General features: G+C 38.4%; 1 protein-coding gene across 2 annotated transcripts in view; it reads right to left on the bottom strand.

Moving 5' to 3' along the window:
- Positions 1-16,092: 16,092 nt before the first annotated feature.
- The window catches only part of anln (anillin, actin binding protein), a 108,156-nt gene continuing 104,539 nt past the window's right edge, over positions 16,093-19,709 (bottom strand). For both annotated transcript variants that reach the window (XM_078539324.1, XM_078539325.1), the window contains exons 23-24: positions 19,084-19,256; positions 16,093-17,673 (exon numbers count right to left, since the gene is read on the bottom strand). In XM_078539324.1, the coding sequence (XP_078395450.1) occupies positions 17,529-17,673; positions 19,084-19,256 (318 nt within the window). In that variant the 3' untranslated portion in view covers positions 16,093-17,528. The remainder of the gene's footprint in view (positions 17,674-19,083; positions 19,257-19,709) is intronic.

Here is a 19,709-nt window from a genome sequence, read left to right as displayed (position 1 = left end):
GAGAGGGCTCAAAACAAATAAATCTTGAGTTATATGGTATTTATCCCAACGTGCTGAGGGAGATGTGTAAACAAATTGGTGAAATATTGACAGTCATCATGAAGGAGTCACTGGCCACTAGGGAGGTACTAGCAGATTGGAAACAGGCAAATGCAGAGCAAATATTCAAAAAGGGAACAAAAAAGACACAGGCAATTACAGAACTATTAGTCTTGCTTTGTGTAAAATAATGGAATTGTTCATCAGGAGAAAATTTGAAGATTGTGTGAGAAATAATCTAATAACCAGAAGTCAGCATGGGTTCAGAAAGAGATGACCCTGTCAGACCAATCTTCTCAATTGCTTTGACAAAATGACAGCTCAAAAGGAATGTGGAAAACCTTATAAGATTTCCAAAAAGGTACTTGACAAAGTTTCACACAAAAAACTAACTTAAAGGATATCGTGGGAATGAATAAAAGAATTGGGTGAAGGGGAAAAAAATAATGGGTTTTTAGTAGAGGAATTTTGTAAGAATTACAGGATGGGGGTGTGTACTGAGTTCCCTGGGTCTGTGTTAGCACTCCACGTTTCAAATTTATATGAGATAGATTTACAACTTCAATGCAAAATAGTCAAATTTTCAGATGAAAACAAATCAGGAGGACTAGTGGAATTAAATGAAACAGATCACAAATCATTGAATAAATTGGACAAAATATGCAAGTGAACAGAAATAATAGCATGTGACATTCAATGGAGACAAAAGTATAGGAAAGAAAAATTCATGAATGGCATTGAAATAGCTAAAGGATGACACAGACTGACCTAGAGCTCTTGATAAATTCTACACTCAACAAACTGGAGTTTCTTTTTGGGGTCGGAACCTTGATGCCTGGATCAAATGTGAGTCCAAACTCTGCACAGTGTTAATAATCCTTGGCAGTGTTGGTGAATTAATGGCTGAGAGTGTTCTCGCCATCCAATAAAGGGTGACGGGTGAGCTTGTTATGAGACAGCCTTTTGGTAGAGCTGAGTTAATTAAAAATCCCAGAGGGAAACTTTAAACAACTGTCATAACCTATATTTTTAAGCGGTATGTTTGAGATGCAACTCTAAATTCAGGAATCAGACCCCAAGTTCTAGAGAGGTTTTGTATTAAACTAAATGAAACATTTTATTAAGTTACAACACATTAAATACATACATGGCTACAAATTACTACTATCATAACTTTTAACAAATTCCTGAACTAATTTCCATTAAGGCAACAGCAGCCCATAGATTTTTAAGCAGACACCAGGCAAAGCATTTTCACCTTACTAATTCAAAATGAGGTTCCTTTCACTTTGGTTCCTACGGACACAGTTGGAGGCTTACAGCTGCTTTGATCTTACATTGCCTCTGCCCCCACGCACACAAAACTGCTGATATAATACCTAGCACAGCTCACTGAATATAAATTCTCACTGTATCACCAGCCTCTTTGAACCCTCCTCTTCTAACAATAAAACTCCTTTCAGAGTACTAATCTTATTAGTAATATAAACATATTGCTTAGCCTCTGCTCACTAGGTGTTAGATTTCACTCGCCTTCTTGAATGCTCTATTCAAAAAAATGCAAATGTACTCTACCTCTCTTACACCTCAAAACTAGCACACATCAAAGCACCCAGACTAGCTGGCTTTAATCCAATTAAGACACACCCACAGACTAAGCTTCTATTTTAAAAGAAAAATATTTTCCAATAATATTATATACATTAATAGTTTCATGACATCCCCCTCCCTGTCAAAAAATGAACCATCATAATTCTAAACGACAGCTTCATTTTAATGACCCATCTCTCACTATCTCCTATACGTGGTACACTATTGCATTACTAGATGCATGCATTAACATAACAATATATATATATATATATATATACACAATCCTTGGTATCAACAAAAATTATTCCAGTTTAGTGTCCAGGATTTTAAAAATGTCCAATTTTCCTTTAAGCTTCAAACTCTTGATAATGCATGTGCAAGCGGATTTTCTCATCCAGCAATATGTATAATCCATAGATTAAATAGTTGTAATAATAGGTTCCATCTGAAAAGCCTTGCACTTTTGTCTTGAAATTTGTCCAAAGGCTTTAAAGGATTATGGTCTGTATAAACAATTGTTTCTGATGAATTGTTTGCAACATAAATTTCAAAATGCTGCAATGCTAACACCAAACTCAAAGTCTCTTTTTCGATCGTTGAATATCTTCTCCGTTGTACGTTCAGCTTGTGTGAAAAATATCCTATTGGTTTTTCAATTCCAGTGTCATCTTCTTGTAACAGTACAGCCCCTGTGCCTATAAAGCTTGCGTCAACAGCCAACCTGAATTGCTTGGCATAATTGGGTACTGTCAAAACTGGTGTCGTAGTTAATACAGTTTTCAAACTATTGAATGATTTCTGATGCTCCAGTGTCCATTGAAACTTCTTGTTCTTTTTTAAAAGTTCAGTCAGTGGAGCAACCACTCTGCTAAAATTTGGTACAAAGTTCTGATAAAACCCATTCATGCTCAGAAATCTCAAAACTTCTTGTTTCATTGTAGGCAAAGGGAAATCCACGATAGCCTTGACTTTCACATCTCTCGGAGCCACCTTACCATGTCCAATGGTATGGCCTAGATACATAACTTGCACTTTTGCAGTTCACTTTTAGCCAAGTTCATCACCAAATTAGCTTCTTGTAGTCGAGTAAATAATTCTTCTGGGTGCTGTAAATGCTCCTCCGTCTGACTGAAAATGATTAGATCATCAATACAAACCGCACAATTGCTTAGACCTGCAATTACTTTGTCAGTCTTTGAAATGTTGCAGGTGCATTCTTCATACCAAATTTAAACTGATATATATGATTACAAAAGCTGATATCTCCTTTGCTCTCTCCGACAATGGTACCTGCCAATATCCTTTCAGCAAGTCAATCTTTGTGGTAAATTTTGATTGTCCCACTTCTTCAATGCAATCTTCCAACCGTGGTATGGGATAAGAATCCGCTTTTGTCACCGCATTCACCTTTCGATAGTCCACACACAGTCTTTGTGTTCCATCCGGTTCTGATACCAGTAAAATAGGCAAACTCCAGTTACTGCAACTAGACTCAATGATATCATTTTGAAGCATGAAATCAATTTATTTTGTACTTGTGATAACTTTGCCGGATTTAATCGATGAGGTTGTTGCTTTATTGAACATGATATTTCTACACATACATCATGTAAAGCTAAATGTGTCTTTCCCAAATTATTTCCACAAATAGGTTTGTGTGACTGCAATAGCTTTTCCAAATCACTGACACTTGCTTGGAAGGTAACTCAATACTGCATTTAAATTTTCAAGTGCTCCCTCATTATCCAATTTGATTAGAGGAAAATCAATCTCAGAGTCCTCTACATCTACTTCTTTCTCATCATCCACCATCACTAATACTTCGTTTGTTCCCCTTCCCTGTCAAAGTACTTTTTAAGCATATTTACATGATACATCCTCTGTTTCTTCCTTCTATCTGGAGTATTTATTAAATAATTTACTTCAATTTCTTTTCAATCCTGTAAGGCCCACTAAGTCTTGCATTTAATGAATCACCTAGTACTTGTTACAAAATTAATACTTTCTCCCCAGAAACAAAACTGCAAATTTTAGCATTCTTATCTGCTTTCACTTTCATCACTTGCTGTGATGTCTTTAAATGTTCCCTAGTCAACTCATATGCTCTGTTCAATCTTTCCCTGAAATTTGATCCATAATCCAGGAGAGTAGCTTGAATTTTGACCCACCAATTTCTCATTTCTCATGAATCAACGTCAGTGGCCCCCTTATCTCGTGACCATAAACTAGTTCAAAAGGGCTAAAACTAGTTGGATGCATTAAGAGTGCCTCTAATACCAAATAACAAAAATGGAATTCCTGTATTCCAATCCTGTGCATAATCCTGACAGTATGCTCTTATCATAGTTTTTAAAGTTTGATGCCATCTCTCCAAAGCTCCTCATGACTCCGGGTGATAAGCTGTTGACTTAAACTGTTTTATCCCCAAACTTTTCATTACTTCCTTAAACAGCTGAGACATGAAATTTGACCCCTGAACTGATTGTATTTCCTTAGGTAAACCATATCTTGTAAAAAATTTAATTAACTCCTCCACAATCTTCTTAGTTGTAATATTTCTTAAAGGTATTGCTTCAGGAAACCTGGTAGACGCATCCATTATTGTCAATGGACTACTTTTAGTCTTAGGCAGGGGTCCTACACAATCAATCATGACCTGGTAAAAGGTTCTTCAAATGTTGATATTGGGATTAAAGGCACTGTCTTAATCACTGCTTGTGGTTTTCCTGTTATTTGACACGTATAATGGGTTCTACAGAATTTGACTACATCCCCGTGGAATCCTGGCCAAAAAAAACCTGTATCTTTTCTTGTGTTTTCCTAATTCTTAAATATCCCCCCATTGGAATTTCATGAGCAATCCCCAGAATTTCATTTCTATACCCTAATGGGATAACAATCTGATGCACCTCCCCTCCAGCTTTCATTTGCTGAGACATGATCCAACCTCTATTTTCTCATTAAAATATCTTCCCGAAGATAATAACATACTGGAATATATTTTGCTTCTGTTTCTGAATAAGCCTTCTGATATAACTGTTTTCATTGCAAATCATTTTTCTGTAACTCCACTAACCTCTTTGAGTTAAACAGTTCGGCTGAAGTTTCCTGTATTCCTTCCTCTTGAACAATGTTATCAAATACAGTGCTAACTAATTAGATTTCGACAACAACTTCTTGCCTTTGAATTGCCTGCTTATCCTGTTTGTCTTGTTCTTCCCTATGAGCCTTTGATCTCGTTATAACACAATCAGGAAACAATCCAGGATCTTCCTTCTGTAACACCTCTGTTGAAAACACTTCTACAGGCTGCTCAACCACTACAGGCATCACCCACATTTGCAATCCTGCTATATCATTACCCAGAATAAACTGAACCCCTGCAATGGGTAATTTTTCCACCACTCCAACTATAACTTCACCTGACTTCCGTTTGCTCTTTAAACTTACCTTCCATAACAGAATAGATTTAGCATCTCCATGAAACCCAACTGCTCCTTCAATACTCCAATTGAACAATAAATATCACTATCCCACAACATGAAGGATTAACTAGCCCGTGTCTCTTAAAATTTTAACATCTTTACCTACTCCACCCTATACACATGGAAAGTCTTTACCTTCGCATATAAAATCTTTAAACATTTCTGCAACCTGCTGCTCAGGATTCTCTTGAGTAAACTGTGAACATATTCCCACTTCTTTACCTTTTACTTATTCTCCCTGTTTCACCTGTACACCAACCACTGGTTTCTCCTGTGCCTGAACCTCAGAACACACATATTTTTACTTCCAGAACTTTTCTGTACCCCAAAATTTCCAACAGATTTTTCCTGCAATCTCCAACACACTGACTTTGTGTGCCTCACTTTATTACAATGAAAACACCTCAATTTTCGAATGTCACTTCTAACTTCAGCACCTTCCTTTTTATTCTGAGAAAAAACTTCCTGGGAACTTCCAGTTATTCCCCTTCCCTGGCTACCTACCTTCCTTTCACCTTCCCACTTTTTATCCTTTTCCAATTTGAATGGGTGATAAAAAAAGGTTTAGCTCCATGAACTAACTCATAATCATCAGCTATCTCTGCTGCTTGTCTTACATAATCAACCCTCTGTCCCTCCACATGACTTCTCACCACTGAAGGGGTAGAATCTTTAAATTTTCCCAAAAGAATTACTTCCCTAAGAGCAGCATAAGGTGTCTCTATTTTTAATGCTCATATCCACCAGTAAAAATTACTTTGTTTTACTCTTTCGAACTCAGTATAAGTTTGCCCAGGCTGTTTTCTCATATTCCTAAATTTCTGCCTGTATGTTTCAGGAACCAACTCACATGCACTCAAAATAGCCTTTTTCACCACATCATAATTCACTGACATTTCTTCTGATAGCGAAGCATATACCTCAAGTGCCCTACCTAACAATTTAGACTGTAATAATAACATCCAGTTTTCCAGTGGCCATTTCATTTGTTTAGCTAGCTTCTGAAATGAAATAAAGAATGCTTCAGTATCTTTTTCCTCAAACTTTGGAAGAGTTTGTACAAATTTAAACATATCCTCACTGGGTTCTACTCTAGAGATAAATCCTTCCTCACCTACTGGCATCTCTTTTTTAACTGCCAACATTTTCGGTTGGAATTCTCTCTCTCTCTTTCTCTTTCCTCCTTCTCTATCTTCACAATTTCTAATTCCCTTTTAAGAGCCATTTCTCTGTCCTACACTTGAAATTCAAGCTTCTTTATTTCCTTTGCTTGTTCAAATGCAAGCGTAATTTGTAACTGAAGTCTCACCACCTCCAGCTGTGACTCATTAGTGTCAAGTTTCACTTCCAACTGTAGATGCTGCGTCATACTTTTAATCTGATTTCCTAGCACCTTCAGGTAACCCCAATTTTAACTTATCTGCCAACTCTATTAACTTACTTTTGGTTATTTTTTCCAACCCAATCAGAGTTATCTCTTCTAATCCCAGACAAGTCTTAGCAATTGCCAAAGCCACCTTGCAGTCTCGCCACTTCTAAAATACCTCACTAACTCCTGAATTCAAAGTGCCTCTCGTACTCATAACCTTAAGATTCACCAATTCCAAACCAGTCAAGAAATTAGAAATATTTTTACCCCAGCAAGAGCTCCCAAATGTTATGAGACAGCCTTTTGGTAAAGCAGAGTTATTTAATAATCCCAGAGGGAAACTTTAAACAACTGTCATAACCTATATTTTTAACGTGGAATGTTAGAGATGTAGCTCTAAATTCAGGAATCAGACCCCCAGTTCTTGAGAGGTTTCATATTAAACTAAATGAAACATTTTATTAAGGTACAACACATTAAGCACATATACATGGCTACAACTTACTATCATAACTTTTTTAAAATTCCTAAACTAATCTCCATTAAGGCAACAGTAACCCATAGATTTTTAAACAGACACCAGGCAAAGCATTTTCACCTAATTCAAAATTAGGTTCCTTTCACTTTGGTTCCTGTGGAGTCAGTTGGAGGCTTATAGCTGCTTTGATCTTACACTGCCTCTGTCCTGCACACACAAAACTTCTGAAGTTATACCTAGCACAGCTCATTGAATATAAATTCTCATCGTATCATCAGCTTCATTGAACCCGCCTCTTCTAACAATAAAACTCCTTTCATAGTATCAATTTTATTAGTAATATAAACATGTTGCTTGGTCTCTGCTCGCTGGGGGCCGGATTTCACTCACCACCTTGAATGCTCTATTTTAAAAATGCAAATGCACCCTATCTCTCTTACATCTCAAAACAAGTACACATCAAAGCACCCAGACTAATTGGTTTTAATCCAATTAAGACACAACCACAGACTAAACCTCTATTTTAAAAGAAAAATATTTTCCAATAATATTATGTACATTAATAGCTTCATGACAGAGCTTCTGAGGCTAAAAGACCAATAGGAGGCCCCCCCAGAAATGACACAATGGCAGTCCCATCGACCAAGATTCTTAAATATCGTCATGCTCAGTACAATCATGAGGATATTGGGTATTGTGGGTTGCAAGATCATACTTTATGAAGGTGACCACAAAACCTGTTAAGATGGCAGCAATTTAACATGTGACTGTGGACATTTAAACTGTGGACAGTATTTGATTCTGTAGCCAATATTTGGTTAAATCTGGACTTGAAAAAAAGAACTTTGCAGCACCTGTGAATTTTAAACATCTAATTGTTTAATGATGAACCAGTGTTTGAGGAATAGGGGATCGCTAGACAGTTGGCCTCAAAGTTCCATATTGAACAAAGAAGAATATTTGAGCTCATTGTTGGGGGAGAGACAAGAGTGAATGACCATTATCAACTGCCATTTTATTGTGGTGGTTGGGACCCTAGAAGTGTTAACCATGTAGTCATGTGACTGAAATTGATTTTCAGGGACTTCAGTTTAAAATATCCTGAACAAAACAATTCCAGAGAAAAATCTGAAACATCTGGACCATCATAGTCAAAAGACTTCTAATGCAGCAAAAGTACTGGACTTGTTCCAGCTTCCAAGTTCACCTGAGAACCAATCTCCTTGTTATTCGTCTACAAGAGGCTTCACAGCTTCATGAGAATCCTTTGTTTCTAAAAGACCTTCACTCTAACTAAAGTGTCAACTCAACTAAGTAGACATCAAGCCTGCAACAACATAGAGATGGAGTTAAGATTCATTTTTATAATCACAGCTTAAATTTCACCTGTATCTAATTCTTGCGTGTGTGATAGTGTGAGTGAGATGAGTGATTGAGACATCACTGTTTAAACATCTGGGGCAAGTGTGTGATAATAAATAACCTTCTTTATTTTTAAAATCTCCAAAAAGCCTGAGGCTGGAATATATTTTAAATTAGGAAAAATCACTGAGTGTAAGGAAATACACACACCTGACATACAAATATTCGATTATGGACTGGAAGGGACCACACAAATTCTGTCTGTAAAAGAATATATATAAAAATAAGAGTGACTGAGAGAGAGAGAGAGAGAGACACACAGACAAGAGAGGCAGACACAGAGAGAGAAAGAGAGAGACTGAGACCCAGATCAAGACAGAGAGACCCTCTCAATACCAGGTAACAAAATTTAAATTATAAAAGCGCCACAGCTGTCCTGCCATGATTGTGGAGGGCACCCCCAACCATTGGATGACCAGCAGATGCAGCTGTGGCCTGACTGCCATCATGGGTGTGAGGGATACCCTAGCGGGATGAAGCTTTGCACCTGCCATTTCCAGGGGCCCATTTGGTTACCTGGCCTGTTTCGGCTGCAGTGTGGAGCCTGCCCGCCAACTGGAAAATTTCACTGAATGCAGTAAAATGAGCTGAATAGACCCTTTAACTTGCCTAATTGGTTACCCATCACTGGTGGGTAGGTAGCTGTCTCATCCTTGACCCAGCCTATTTCAAAATGGCTCCAGGTCAGAACCATGCCGGTAGGTCGGCTGGAAATTTCGGGCCTACCTGGCTCCAGTTCCAACCCATCAGGGCTTGAAGTTCTGGCCCAACATGTCCAACACTGATCAGCAATCAGCCTGGTCAGTTCTGGCGCACACACACACACACACACTGTAATATTGATGCAAGGACGTCATTCAGTATGTCTCCTGTTTCCTTATTTTCACTGACGCCATTACCATTCTGTTTTTGTGGGCCCACATTGTTTCTGACCATCTTTTTCCTAAAGTAATAGATTTTGATACCTGCTGTAAGTATCTTTTCATATTCCTTTTTGCAGTATATCCGCTGTTTCCATCTTTCCCATTCAACAGGAACTGTGCTCGCACTATGGTTGTCAACTCTGTGTTAAGCATCGCATGGTGAGGCTCAGGAGCCCCACTCTCACATGGCAGTCTCTGCTGCTTTTGCTGCAGAGGAAGACAGGGAGCTGAGAAGGTGCAGGATTCGCTTGCATCTATTTTCTTTGAGCCCTCTTTTTGGCCAGCTGAGCTCTGAAATATCCTGTACCTTAAATGTTACAATCTCCTCAGACTGCTAGCTTAGCACCCATGGACACACAGATCATGACAAGGCTACTACCAGACTGCTACTAGTCATGTGACTCCCTTTACATCCTGTGGGCAGTACTGTTTCTCCAGTCCCACATTAACCCTTTCAGTCCGAACACCGTAATACAACAATTCACTTTCACAATCTATCTGTTTAGGGTGTGGATATTTATAACAAAAACTAATAAATAAAAAATAAAAGATAAAATTTGCATTTTTTCTTCTTTAGTAAATATCTTTACCAAAGTTACTTAACATTACCAAAATACACTTTTAAATTAAGGATTTCGATTTAGACCATCCAAATGAACAAGGGCACCTTCCTTCCTGAGCTTATGTTTTAAATAATAATTGATATTTTTGGGTTCTATAAGCATAAATAAGAGGTGAACTTGGTGTAATAATTTAGAATATAAAATAGAATGGTTTATCTGAGTCTCCCTGCTTACAAGCTTTCTCCTCAGTTGTATGTTTGTTTTTCTTATTGCACTGTCGACTATATTTGCGGTATTTTAGTATGTAGCAAACATTGTTCTTACATTCAAAATTACCTGAAAAAATTGAAAAGGTTCTTTGCTTTGCATTGTTTTGTGCAAGGCATTAAAATAATCTGCTTAGCATTACTAGTCTTAAAATTAGTTTCTTTGGCAGTTTTCATTCTTAGCAATTATCCATTGATAGATATTCCTTACAAACAAAGTCCAGCTTTACTCCATGAAAGGTCTGTTTTACTGTCGACTATAATAGTTCTAAAACCTCGGCTGTCGCCTGTTATCTTCTTGATTGCATTCATTTATTATCAGCTGAATTTAAAGGCTATTGTAGTGAAGTGGGTATAATGCAAAATGGCAGTGAACTAGCAAAGCAGAGGTTATGACTTGAATTCAACAAAATCTGGCAATTCGTAGGCCAGCACAAATGAAATAACTATGTAAATCTCAGATGGTTGTAAAATCCCAACTGATTCACTAATTCACTTTGGATCAAGGGAACCTACCAGCCACTTGAGGTGGCTCCAGTCCCATATATGGTTAATGCTTAATACCCTTGGAGCAATTTGACATGGGCAATAAATTATGCCTTGCCGATTTTGCCCACATCTCAAGAGCAAATTAAAAAGTGAAATTAAGTTTTAAAAAATTATTTTAGCTCTGTATCTGGAAATTTTCAGGCATCTGGTTTTGTGCTAGATAGAAGAATTAAAAGCATAATCTGAGAATAAAGAACCTATGTGGAAAAGGATTATGGTATGATTGCATACGCCAATGGAATTTATGAGCCCTGGACCAGTAAATTAAGGATCAGTTGAAAAACTAGCATACTTGGCTTTCAGTCTAACTCACTCCATGAAGTTTTATGCTGCACAATAGTCTATATGAAGGAAAGTTGCAGATTGAAATAAGAATAAGTTAATCACAGAATCAATCACCCAGACCTATTGATCTACACCCTTGGATTTTAAAAGGGGTAGTTGTAGAGAAAATGGATGCACTGATTTTATCTCCCAGAACTCAATCCTAGAATGGTCTTTCAATAGATTGGAAGATAGCAAATGTAACCCCACTGTTCAAGAAAGAAGAGAGAAAAAAGTACAGATCAGTTAGCCTGATATTAATAGTAGGCATATTGTAAAATCTATTATTAGGGAGATGGTAACAGCACACTTAGAAAATCACAATGTGATTAGACAGAGTCAACATGACTTTATGAAAGAAATCTTGCTTGACAAATCCATTAGTGTTTGAAGGTGTAACTATCAAGGTAGATAAGGGGGAACAAGCGGATGTAGTATATTTGGATTTTCAGAAGGACTTTGATACAAGGCCCCACAAGACCCCAGGAGGGGTAGGCAGTGGTGTCGTGGTATTGTTGCTGGACTAGTAATCCAGAGACCAGGCTAATGCTCTGGAGACCCAGGTTTGAATCCCACCACAGATGGCGGAATTTGAATCCAATAAAAAAATCTGGAATTAGAAGTCTAACGATGGCCATAAAACCATTGCTGACTGTCAAGGGGAAAACCCCATCTGGCATTACTAATGCCCTTTAGGGAAGGAAATCTGCCATCCTTGTCTGGACTGTAATGTGGCTCCAGTTCCGCAGCAATGTGGTTGACTCTCAACTACCCTATGAAAAGGCCTAGTGCCACTCAGTTGTGTCAAACCTCTAAAACACCTAAAAGGAATGAAACTGGGTGGTCCGTCCAGCAGCCATCAACCTAGGCACCGGAAATGACAACAGCAAACCCAGCCCTGCCCTGCAAAGTCCTTCTTACCAACATCTGGGGGCGGAGAGCTGTCTCAGACTAGTCAAGCAACTGCCTGACATACTCATTACTCACAAAATCATACTTTAAAGATCATTGCAGTGTATGTCCTGTCGTACCAGCAGACGTGCGGCATAGTGGTATACAGTTGGGAAGGAGTTGCCCTGGGAATCCTCACCATTGACTGACTCTGGACCAAATGAAGTCTCACGGCATCTGGTCAAACATGGGCAAGGAAGCCTCCTGCTGATTATCACGTACCGCCCTCCCTTAGCTGATGAATCAATGCTCCTCCATGTTGAACACCACTTGGAGGAAGCGGCCAGGGTGGCAAGGGTGGGGGACTTCAATGTCCATCACCAAGAGTGGCTCAGTATTATGGCCAAGTCCTAAATGACATAGCTCCTAGACTGGGTCTGCGGCAGATGGTAAGGGAACCAACATAAGTCTTCAGCACTATCGCCGGACTATCCAGGCTTGGTCTGACAAGAGGCAACTAACATTTGCGCCACACAAGTGTCAGGCAATGACCATCTCCAACAAGAGAGAATCTAACCATCACCCCTTGACATTAAATGGCACTACCATCGCTGAAACCCCCACTATCAACATCCTGGACTAGCCATATAAATGCTGTGGCTACAAGAGCAGGTCAGAAGGTAGGAATCCTGTAGCAAGTAACTCACGTCCTGACTCCCCAAAGCCTGTCCACAATCTACAAGGCACAAGCCGGGAGAGTGATGGAATACTCTCCACTTGCCTGGATGAATGCAGCTCCAACAACACTTAAGCTTGACACCACCCAAGACAAAGCAACCCACTTGATATGCACCACATCTACAAACATTCACTCCCTCCACCACCAACACACAGTAACAGCAGTGTGTACCATCTACAAGATACACTGCAGGAACTCACCAAGCCTCTTTAGACGGTACGTTCCAAACTCACGACTGCTACCATCTATAACAACAAGGGCAGTAGACACATGGGGACACCACCACCTGGACGTTCCCCTCCAAGCCACTCACCATCCTGACCTGGAAATATATCGCCGTTCCCTCAGTTGCTGGGGCAAAATCCTGGAACTCCCTCCCTAACAACACTGAGTGCACCTACACCACATGGGCTGCAGTGGTTCAAAAAGGCAGGTCATCACAACCTTCTCAAGGGCAATTAGGGATGGGCATAAATGCTGGCCTAGCCAGTAATGTCCACATCCCATAAATGAATCAGATGTTGTTGCACAAGATTAGGGGACATGGGAATGGTGCTAATATTAGCTTGGATTGAGGATTGATTAATGAATAGAGAACAGAGAGTAGAAATAAAGGAGATATTTATGGGATAGCAGGATTTTAATGGAGTGGCACAAGAGTCAGTTATTGGGCCTCAGCTACTCACAGACTATATCAATGTCTTGGATATATTACACCCAGTCACCTCATCATACATAGGTGTGACAGTAAGCTGTGAGAAGAGTGCAAAGAGATACAGAAAGATTAAATGATAAGGCAAGAAGGCACCACTCTTCCTGTAAGGTGGCATTGTTTCCCTTCATATAATTCCTAAACACATTTGACAATCAAAAAAGGGAACTGTGCTGAATTTGATAGGTGATTAGCCTGCCACCCATAGAGCAAATAGTAACACTGCAAGATGTGGGTACTTGTTTTTGAAGAATAAATTGTTTACACAAGACTGTAACAGACATTCAGCTCATCTGGTTTATGGCAGTGTTTTTGCTCTGAGTTAATCCTACCCTACTTCATCTTACTCTACCAAAATCTCTCTCAATTCCTTTCTCCCTTACGTTTCCACCTGGATTCCCCTTAAATGCATCTAAATTAATTAGCCTCAACTATTTCATATAGTCACGAGTTCCACATTCTAACCACTTTTTGGTTAAAGAAATTTCTCTCAAATTCCTTGTTAGGTCATAAATATAAGATAGTTGCTAACACCCCAGTTTTGGTCTACCCTACAAGTGGATACATCTTCTCTACATCTACTCAGTCAAACACAATATTACAGAAAAGGTACATCCCTGATAAGAATAACTGTAAGCCAAGTAGATATGTTAAACCAGCACATGCATTGCACAAATTTTTTATATTGTTTATTGGATATAAATTGAAACAATACCATTCACATCAAAGATTGTGACTTACTAGATCATGCTATTTACAAGCATTGTGCTGATGCTTTAGGAGCAAGAATTTTGATGAAAATGGTTTATATGATCAGTTTCTCTCTTACATACTATACCTGTATCACTTTAATCCAGTTTTAATCTAGCTATTGTTGGAAAAATTAACTATTTCAACAGACTTAATAAAGATGAGAAACACAGCAAGATAAAAGGAGCGAAGAGAGGAGAATAAGTAGGATTACACAAAAAAACCCAGAAAATGATGGAAATGCTCAGCAGGTCTGGCAGCATCCATGCAGGAGGAAGCAGCATTAGTTTCAGGTCAATGTACTTGTTTTAGAACTCTAATGTTCAAACTTATGGAAATTCATATTCAATATAGGATCCCATTAGTGGGATATATAATCTATTTTAAAAAAGCATGTGCTTGAGTTTTACATGAATTTATAGAAACAGCATATTAATTCTTCCCATTGTCCCTTGGCTTTTAACACAGTGGGTCTTCTGGGCCTCAACATAAGCAAACTCCTGGGTTCCCTCTTAATCACTGCCTGCTGATGCTTTTCACTGGGATGATAGCTGGAGGACCAGACGTCCTGCCACCCCAAAATACATACACTTGGTTAATGTATCTCAAGACCCTACAGAAAACAGTTCAGTCTGAGGAAACTCTCTGCGGCTGAATCAGGAGAAATTCTTTGAAATTTGCTGGCCCACTGCTGGTTAGCAAGTCAGTAATAGTCTCCAGTTAACTTGCATGGGAAACAGAACTTTCACCAGACCATCAAAACAGGACAACAGCTAAAGGTCTGGCGGGACAATGAAAATTAACCAGTCAATGATATAACAGTTCAATACAGTAGTGCACACTAAGGGCTGGATTTTATGGGGCCTGCAAAAGCAGGCTAGGAGGGCAGGGTGGGCTGCCAAAAAATCAGGAGGGAGGGTGGGGGAATGAGTGCCTATTGCCTTCCTGCTTTATGCCTTTTGCCAGAAGCATTCCAACATCTGATTTGCTTAACTCACTTCTGAGCTTTGTTGAGATAGCTTCAACTTGTTAATCAGCACCAACATAACTCTTCCTTCTTCAAACTGTTGGAAGCCTTGCAATTAAAAGATGACATTTTACCCCTGACCAGCAATATGAAAAGCAACTTAACCTGGGCTTTTGGGGCTAACCTTTAACACAAAATTATCAAATGAGCTGAAAATGAATGTACCGAACTTGGACAATTTGTTTCAACATGGAATGTTCAGGGCACATGGATTATATTTGCAGGGAAGAATGTGTCCTTAGCAATGTGCTATTTTTGTATGGACGCAAAAGCATTCCCAAATATCCTAAAAGGGCATTACTCTGCAATTCTTACATTAGTGAGATAAATAGATGCAGGATGCAAAAGAATGTGACTGCTATATGCAAAGTATTACTTTGTTTGAAATTAATTTCCAAAAGAAATTGAACTTAATGAGTTTAATACATTTCCACCTCCTGTAACTTTAGTCACCCACAACACTGCTGCCCATACCCTGACTTACACCAAATCCTGCTCACCCATCATCCCTTGCTTGCTAACCTATGCTGGCTCCTGGTTAAGAATACCTTGATTTTAAAATTCTCGTTTTTATCCTAGTTTTCAAATTCCTCTATGGCATCAGCCCTCCATATCTCCGTAATTTTCTCCAGTCTTACAACCTCTTAAGATGTTGACACTACTCCAATGCTGGCCTCTTGAACCTACCTGATTTTAATCCACCGTTGTCGACTGTGCCTTCAGCTGCTAAGGCCCCAAGCTCTGGAATTCCCTCCCTAAATCCCTCTTCTTTGAAATCTCCTTAAAACATACCTCTTTGATCAAGCTTTTGGTCATCTCCCCCAATAGCTCATGTGGTTCAGTATCAATTAAAATTTGATCATGCCTCTGTGAAGCATCTTGTGTTTTTACTATGTTAAAGGAGCTACATAGGCACAGGTTGTTGGCTTTTAACCAATTCATGAACATATCTTTTGAGATGGTTGTGTATTTTGGAGCAGTTTATTTTTAAACAATGTGCAAAACATGGTCTTGTAATCATACAATAAAACATTAAGAAATAAAACTATATAAAATAGCCAATTGAAGATAGACAGGACAAACATAGAAGAGAAAGAGAATGTAAACCTGTTGGAAAAAGAAATAGTAAGGTTTTGCATTTAATACTTCATGAGTTTGTTAGTGTGATATTACAGTGCTTACTTGGCATACATTTAATAGCAGTGTAAACTATAGCTGGGGCAATAACTATGTGAAATCTTTTCCAATACATTCTACGATGGCATCACGAACTTGGGCTCAAACTCAGGGTTGAACATATTTTAAGTAGGATTATTAAATAATTCACAATGATGTTCACAAAAGGCAAATACAATAGGTGAAGTTTAACACATCTCTATAAATTCTTTGACCGTGAAGAATCTTATTAAAATTCTGTTTGCTAAAGTTAAATGTCACAGCCTGCAAGCATCAAGCAGGTAATATATAGCAGCATAATTGAAAATATATGTTTGAAAATATTGCATAGTGTGTTCTAGTACCTCAAAAACTCCAGTGCTTCAAACTACAGAAAAACAAGTGTTTGTATATTTCAACTCGACTTTTGCTGGAATGAGTCCATGAGCCAGGCCAACAATCTTAGGATTCATGGTGTGACAGTTGAACAGGCTGGGTAATGTGCAGAGCTCTTATCAAGAGGCCTCAGTCCTTACAAGGGCTTAACTTGTAAGTCAGTTGCCCTTCTGTGCAAACTTTGCTATTTGTTGGTTGGATTACTAAGTGGAAATTGATTCCAATAGTGAATGGGATTGGCCTGAAACCTGCCCCATCCGTAAAAATGATGTTGGCTAATATGGAGAAACATAATCGGTAGCTATGTCATCATTCTGGACCCAGTTGGCTCTTCCTCATGGCTGAAGGACAACACAATTAATAACATATTTGATAGGTACGGTTTATAACATTAGTTCCTCTTATTTGCAAGTAGTTGCTATCCGCAGTTCCTTAATTACCTGAAAGCGACATTTTAGAAATAAAATCCCAACCATGAAAGTTACAGCTGTTCTTACACTTGCTCAAGTGCTGAGTTCAGAGGCATCTTTTCAATTGCAAAAGAACACCTGTAATTCAATAAGCTCAAGGCAAAGCTGTTTTCTATAAAACATTACATAATATAATCACGGTCCTCCAAAATGATTTATCTTCCCCCCTTCCCCTAATGTTGTTAAATCTGGGCCAATCAAGCACCATCTTTTCTGCTTTTAAACACATTTTCTTCAGTCACTGCTGTATATTGGTTATTGCCAGTGTACTGACTACTCATGAACATTTAATGTACAAAATGCCACAAGTATCTGCACTTGTTCAATGCTCATAATGTTTCAGTCCCAGTAAGGACTTAAATGGTAAATAAAACTGGTTAATAATGGTGTTCAATTTCCTTCAACAGCACGTGAGGCCTGTAGCAGGCATCTGGTTGCCAAGTCCGCAGATCAACTAGAGCCCGATTCAGCTTCTGCATCCAGAGGTTGCGTTCATCCTTGGTATCAGCAGACAGCCAGTTCCTGGAATTGATGGGAGTTTGGGGGTGGAAAGAGGGTGAAATTATTAAGCTTGAGTTAACAGAGTCATAAGAAAAACATTTAAACTGCACATCATTGGTCAATTCTTATATTATAATTCAAAAAAGTTTACATCCAATTACTTTTAGCCTTGGTTTTGTTTCTCACCCTCAGCAGATCTAATTTTCCCTTACCCTAGCCATTTGCAGTGCCTTCTTTACTTTTGGCTACTAAGAACCAGTGCTCTTAAGTTCTGCCATAGGAAAAATGTTGAACCAACCAGATACATAGTAAATTGACTTTGAAAAACATGTTATGCTAATAAAGTTGGCATACTGCTGTTTAAGCATGATACCTGAAGTTAACAACTGCAATCTATGGGATATAGAATGTTACACAAAATAATCTGTTGTACAAAACACTTTTTAAATAAATTATGTGATGAAGAAAGAATCAAGTTGAACTGAGGTTTTCTCAGTTAATGACGCATACTGCCAACCAGACTGTGCTTGCAAAACTCAAGATTACACGTTTGAAAAATATTTGTTAAATAATCCTCTGTGTTAAGAATTACACTGACAACCAATTTAAGATTGTCAGTCAAGCTCGCAGTGTAGTGTGCTCGCATGTACTGGAAGCTACATATACTAATACACAGGACCCTGTTCTTTGCAAACAGAAAGAACATGTACACACATTGTGCCTGTTTCACCTAAACAAAATAAGTGGTTCATTCCCCAGGGCAATATCTTGACCAATCAGAGTCAAGCTGCCTGGATAAAATTTCAAATAATGCTCAGGAGTTAACTGTCAGTCACCATTCGCTAGTGCATTCTCTATGGCAATGCCCCTAGCAAAGTCCACTTGGCTAACCAATCAACACTTTCTTCTCATACAGTATATGTTGTTTCCTCTGACATTGGTATTTTCTTGTGAATTTTCCTGATGAGTGCAAGATGAAAAAGTTCAACAAAATGTATATCTTTTTTCAGCAACTTAAGAAAAATCTCTTGATCACATTTTTTGAAAGCTCCAATTATACCAGCATCATAGCCTTTTGGGGAAAAGAATTCCAGATTCCTACAATGCTTTATGTGAAAAAGTGCATCCAGATTTCTCCTCTCAATGGCCTAGCTCTAATTTTAAGATTATGTCACCTTGTTCTATATATCCCCCACCCAATCAAATAATTTCTTTATTTTTTTTCCAATAAAATACTTTCTTCATTTTAAATATCATGATTAGATGCACAACGTTCTAAACTCAAGGGAATAGAAACCAAGTTTATGTAATCAGCCCTCATTAATTTAAACTTTTAGGTCATGGTATCATTCCAACAATGCAACACAAATACAGGCACTGAAATTTCATGTTGAACTCTGCCCATCCAAAGTAGTTGACCCCGTTGCTTACTTGGTGACACAGAGAGTGTTCTTGCACTGACTGACCAGAGTCTCTCTGTCATCTTCTCGCTGAGGTCTTACGGTGATGAGCTCCAAAGTGTGAGGTCGAGCACAGAACTCACGGTTAGCTGGTTCTATTTTTCTGCTAGTACAATTAGCCAGGTTCACACGGCCAAGTGGGTTCTGGAGGCAAATAAAGGGTTGTTTAATCACACCTATATTAATAAACATTAGTGCTCAATAAATCTTAAAACCAAATATATCTGATCAGTGATCAAAAAAGGCTTTTAAAATCTTAAACTACATAAGCACCTTCATTTTTCTAATATTTATACACCATAATTGTAATGCTTTCAAAATTATTCACAAGTTAATATTGTGTTGCAGTGTGCATTAAAATTGTGTGTGGCAGAGTTTAATTGGACTTTTTATGCAATGCACCAGTATGGGTGTTAGCTAACCCAAACAAGGTGGGACAATTTGTGTTTCAGTTGCTATTTAATAGAATATTTAAACTCAACCTAAAGTCGACTAGAGGTAGAATTGGACTCCAAATAGATCTTTTTTTAAGAAAGGGAAAGCTTAGAACTTTTCATTTTAGAGCAGAATTTAAGGGACAAGAAACAAAGGTAGTTT

Source organism: Cetorhinus maximus, chromosome 3 (genome assembly GCF_964194155.1).
Source record: "Cetorhinus maximus chromosome 3, sCetMax3.hap1.1, whole genome shotgun sequence".
NCBI lineage: Eukaryota > Metazoa > Chordata > Chondrichthyes > Lamniformes > Cetorhinidae > Cetorhinus > Cetorhinus maximus.
This window is presented reverse-complemented; position numbering and strand designations above follow the sequence as displayed.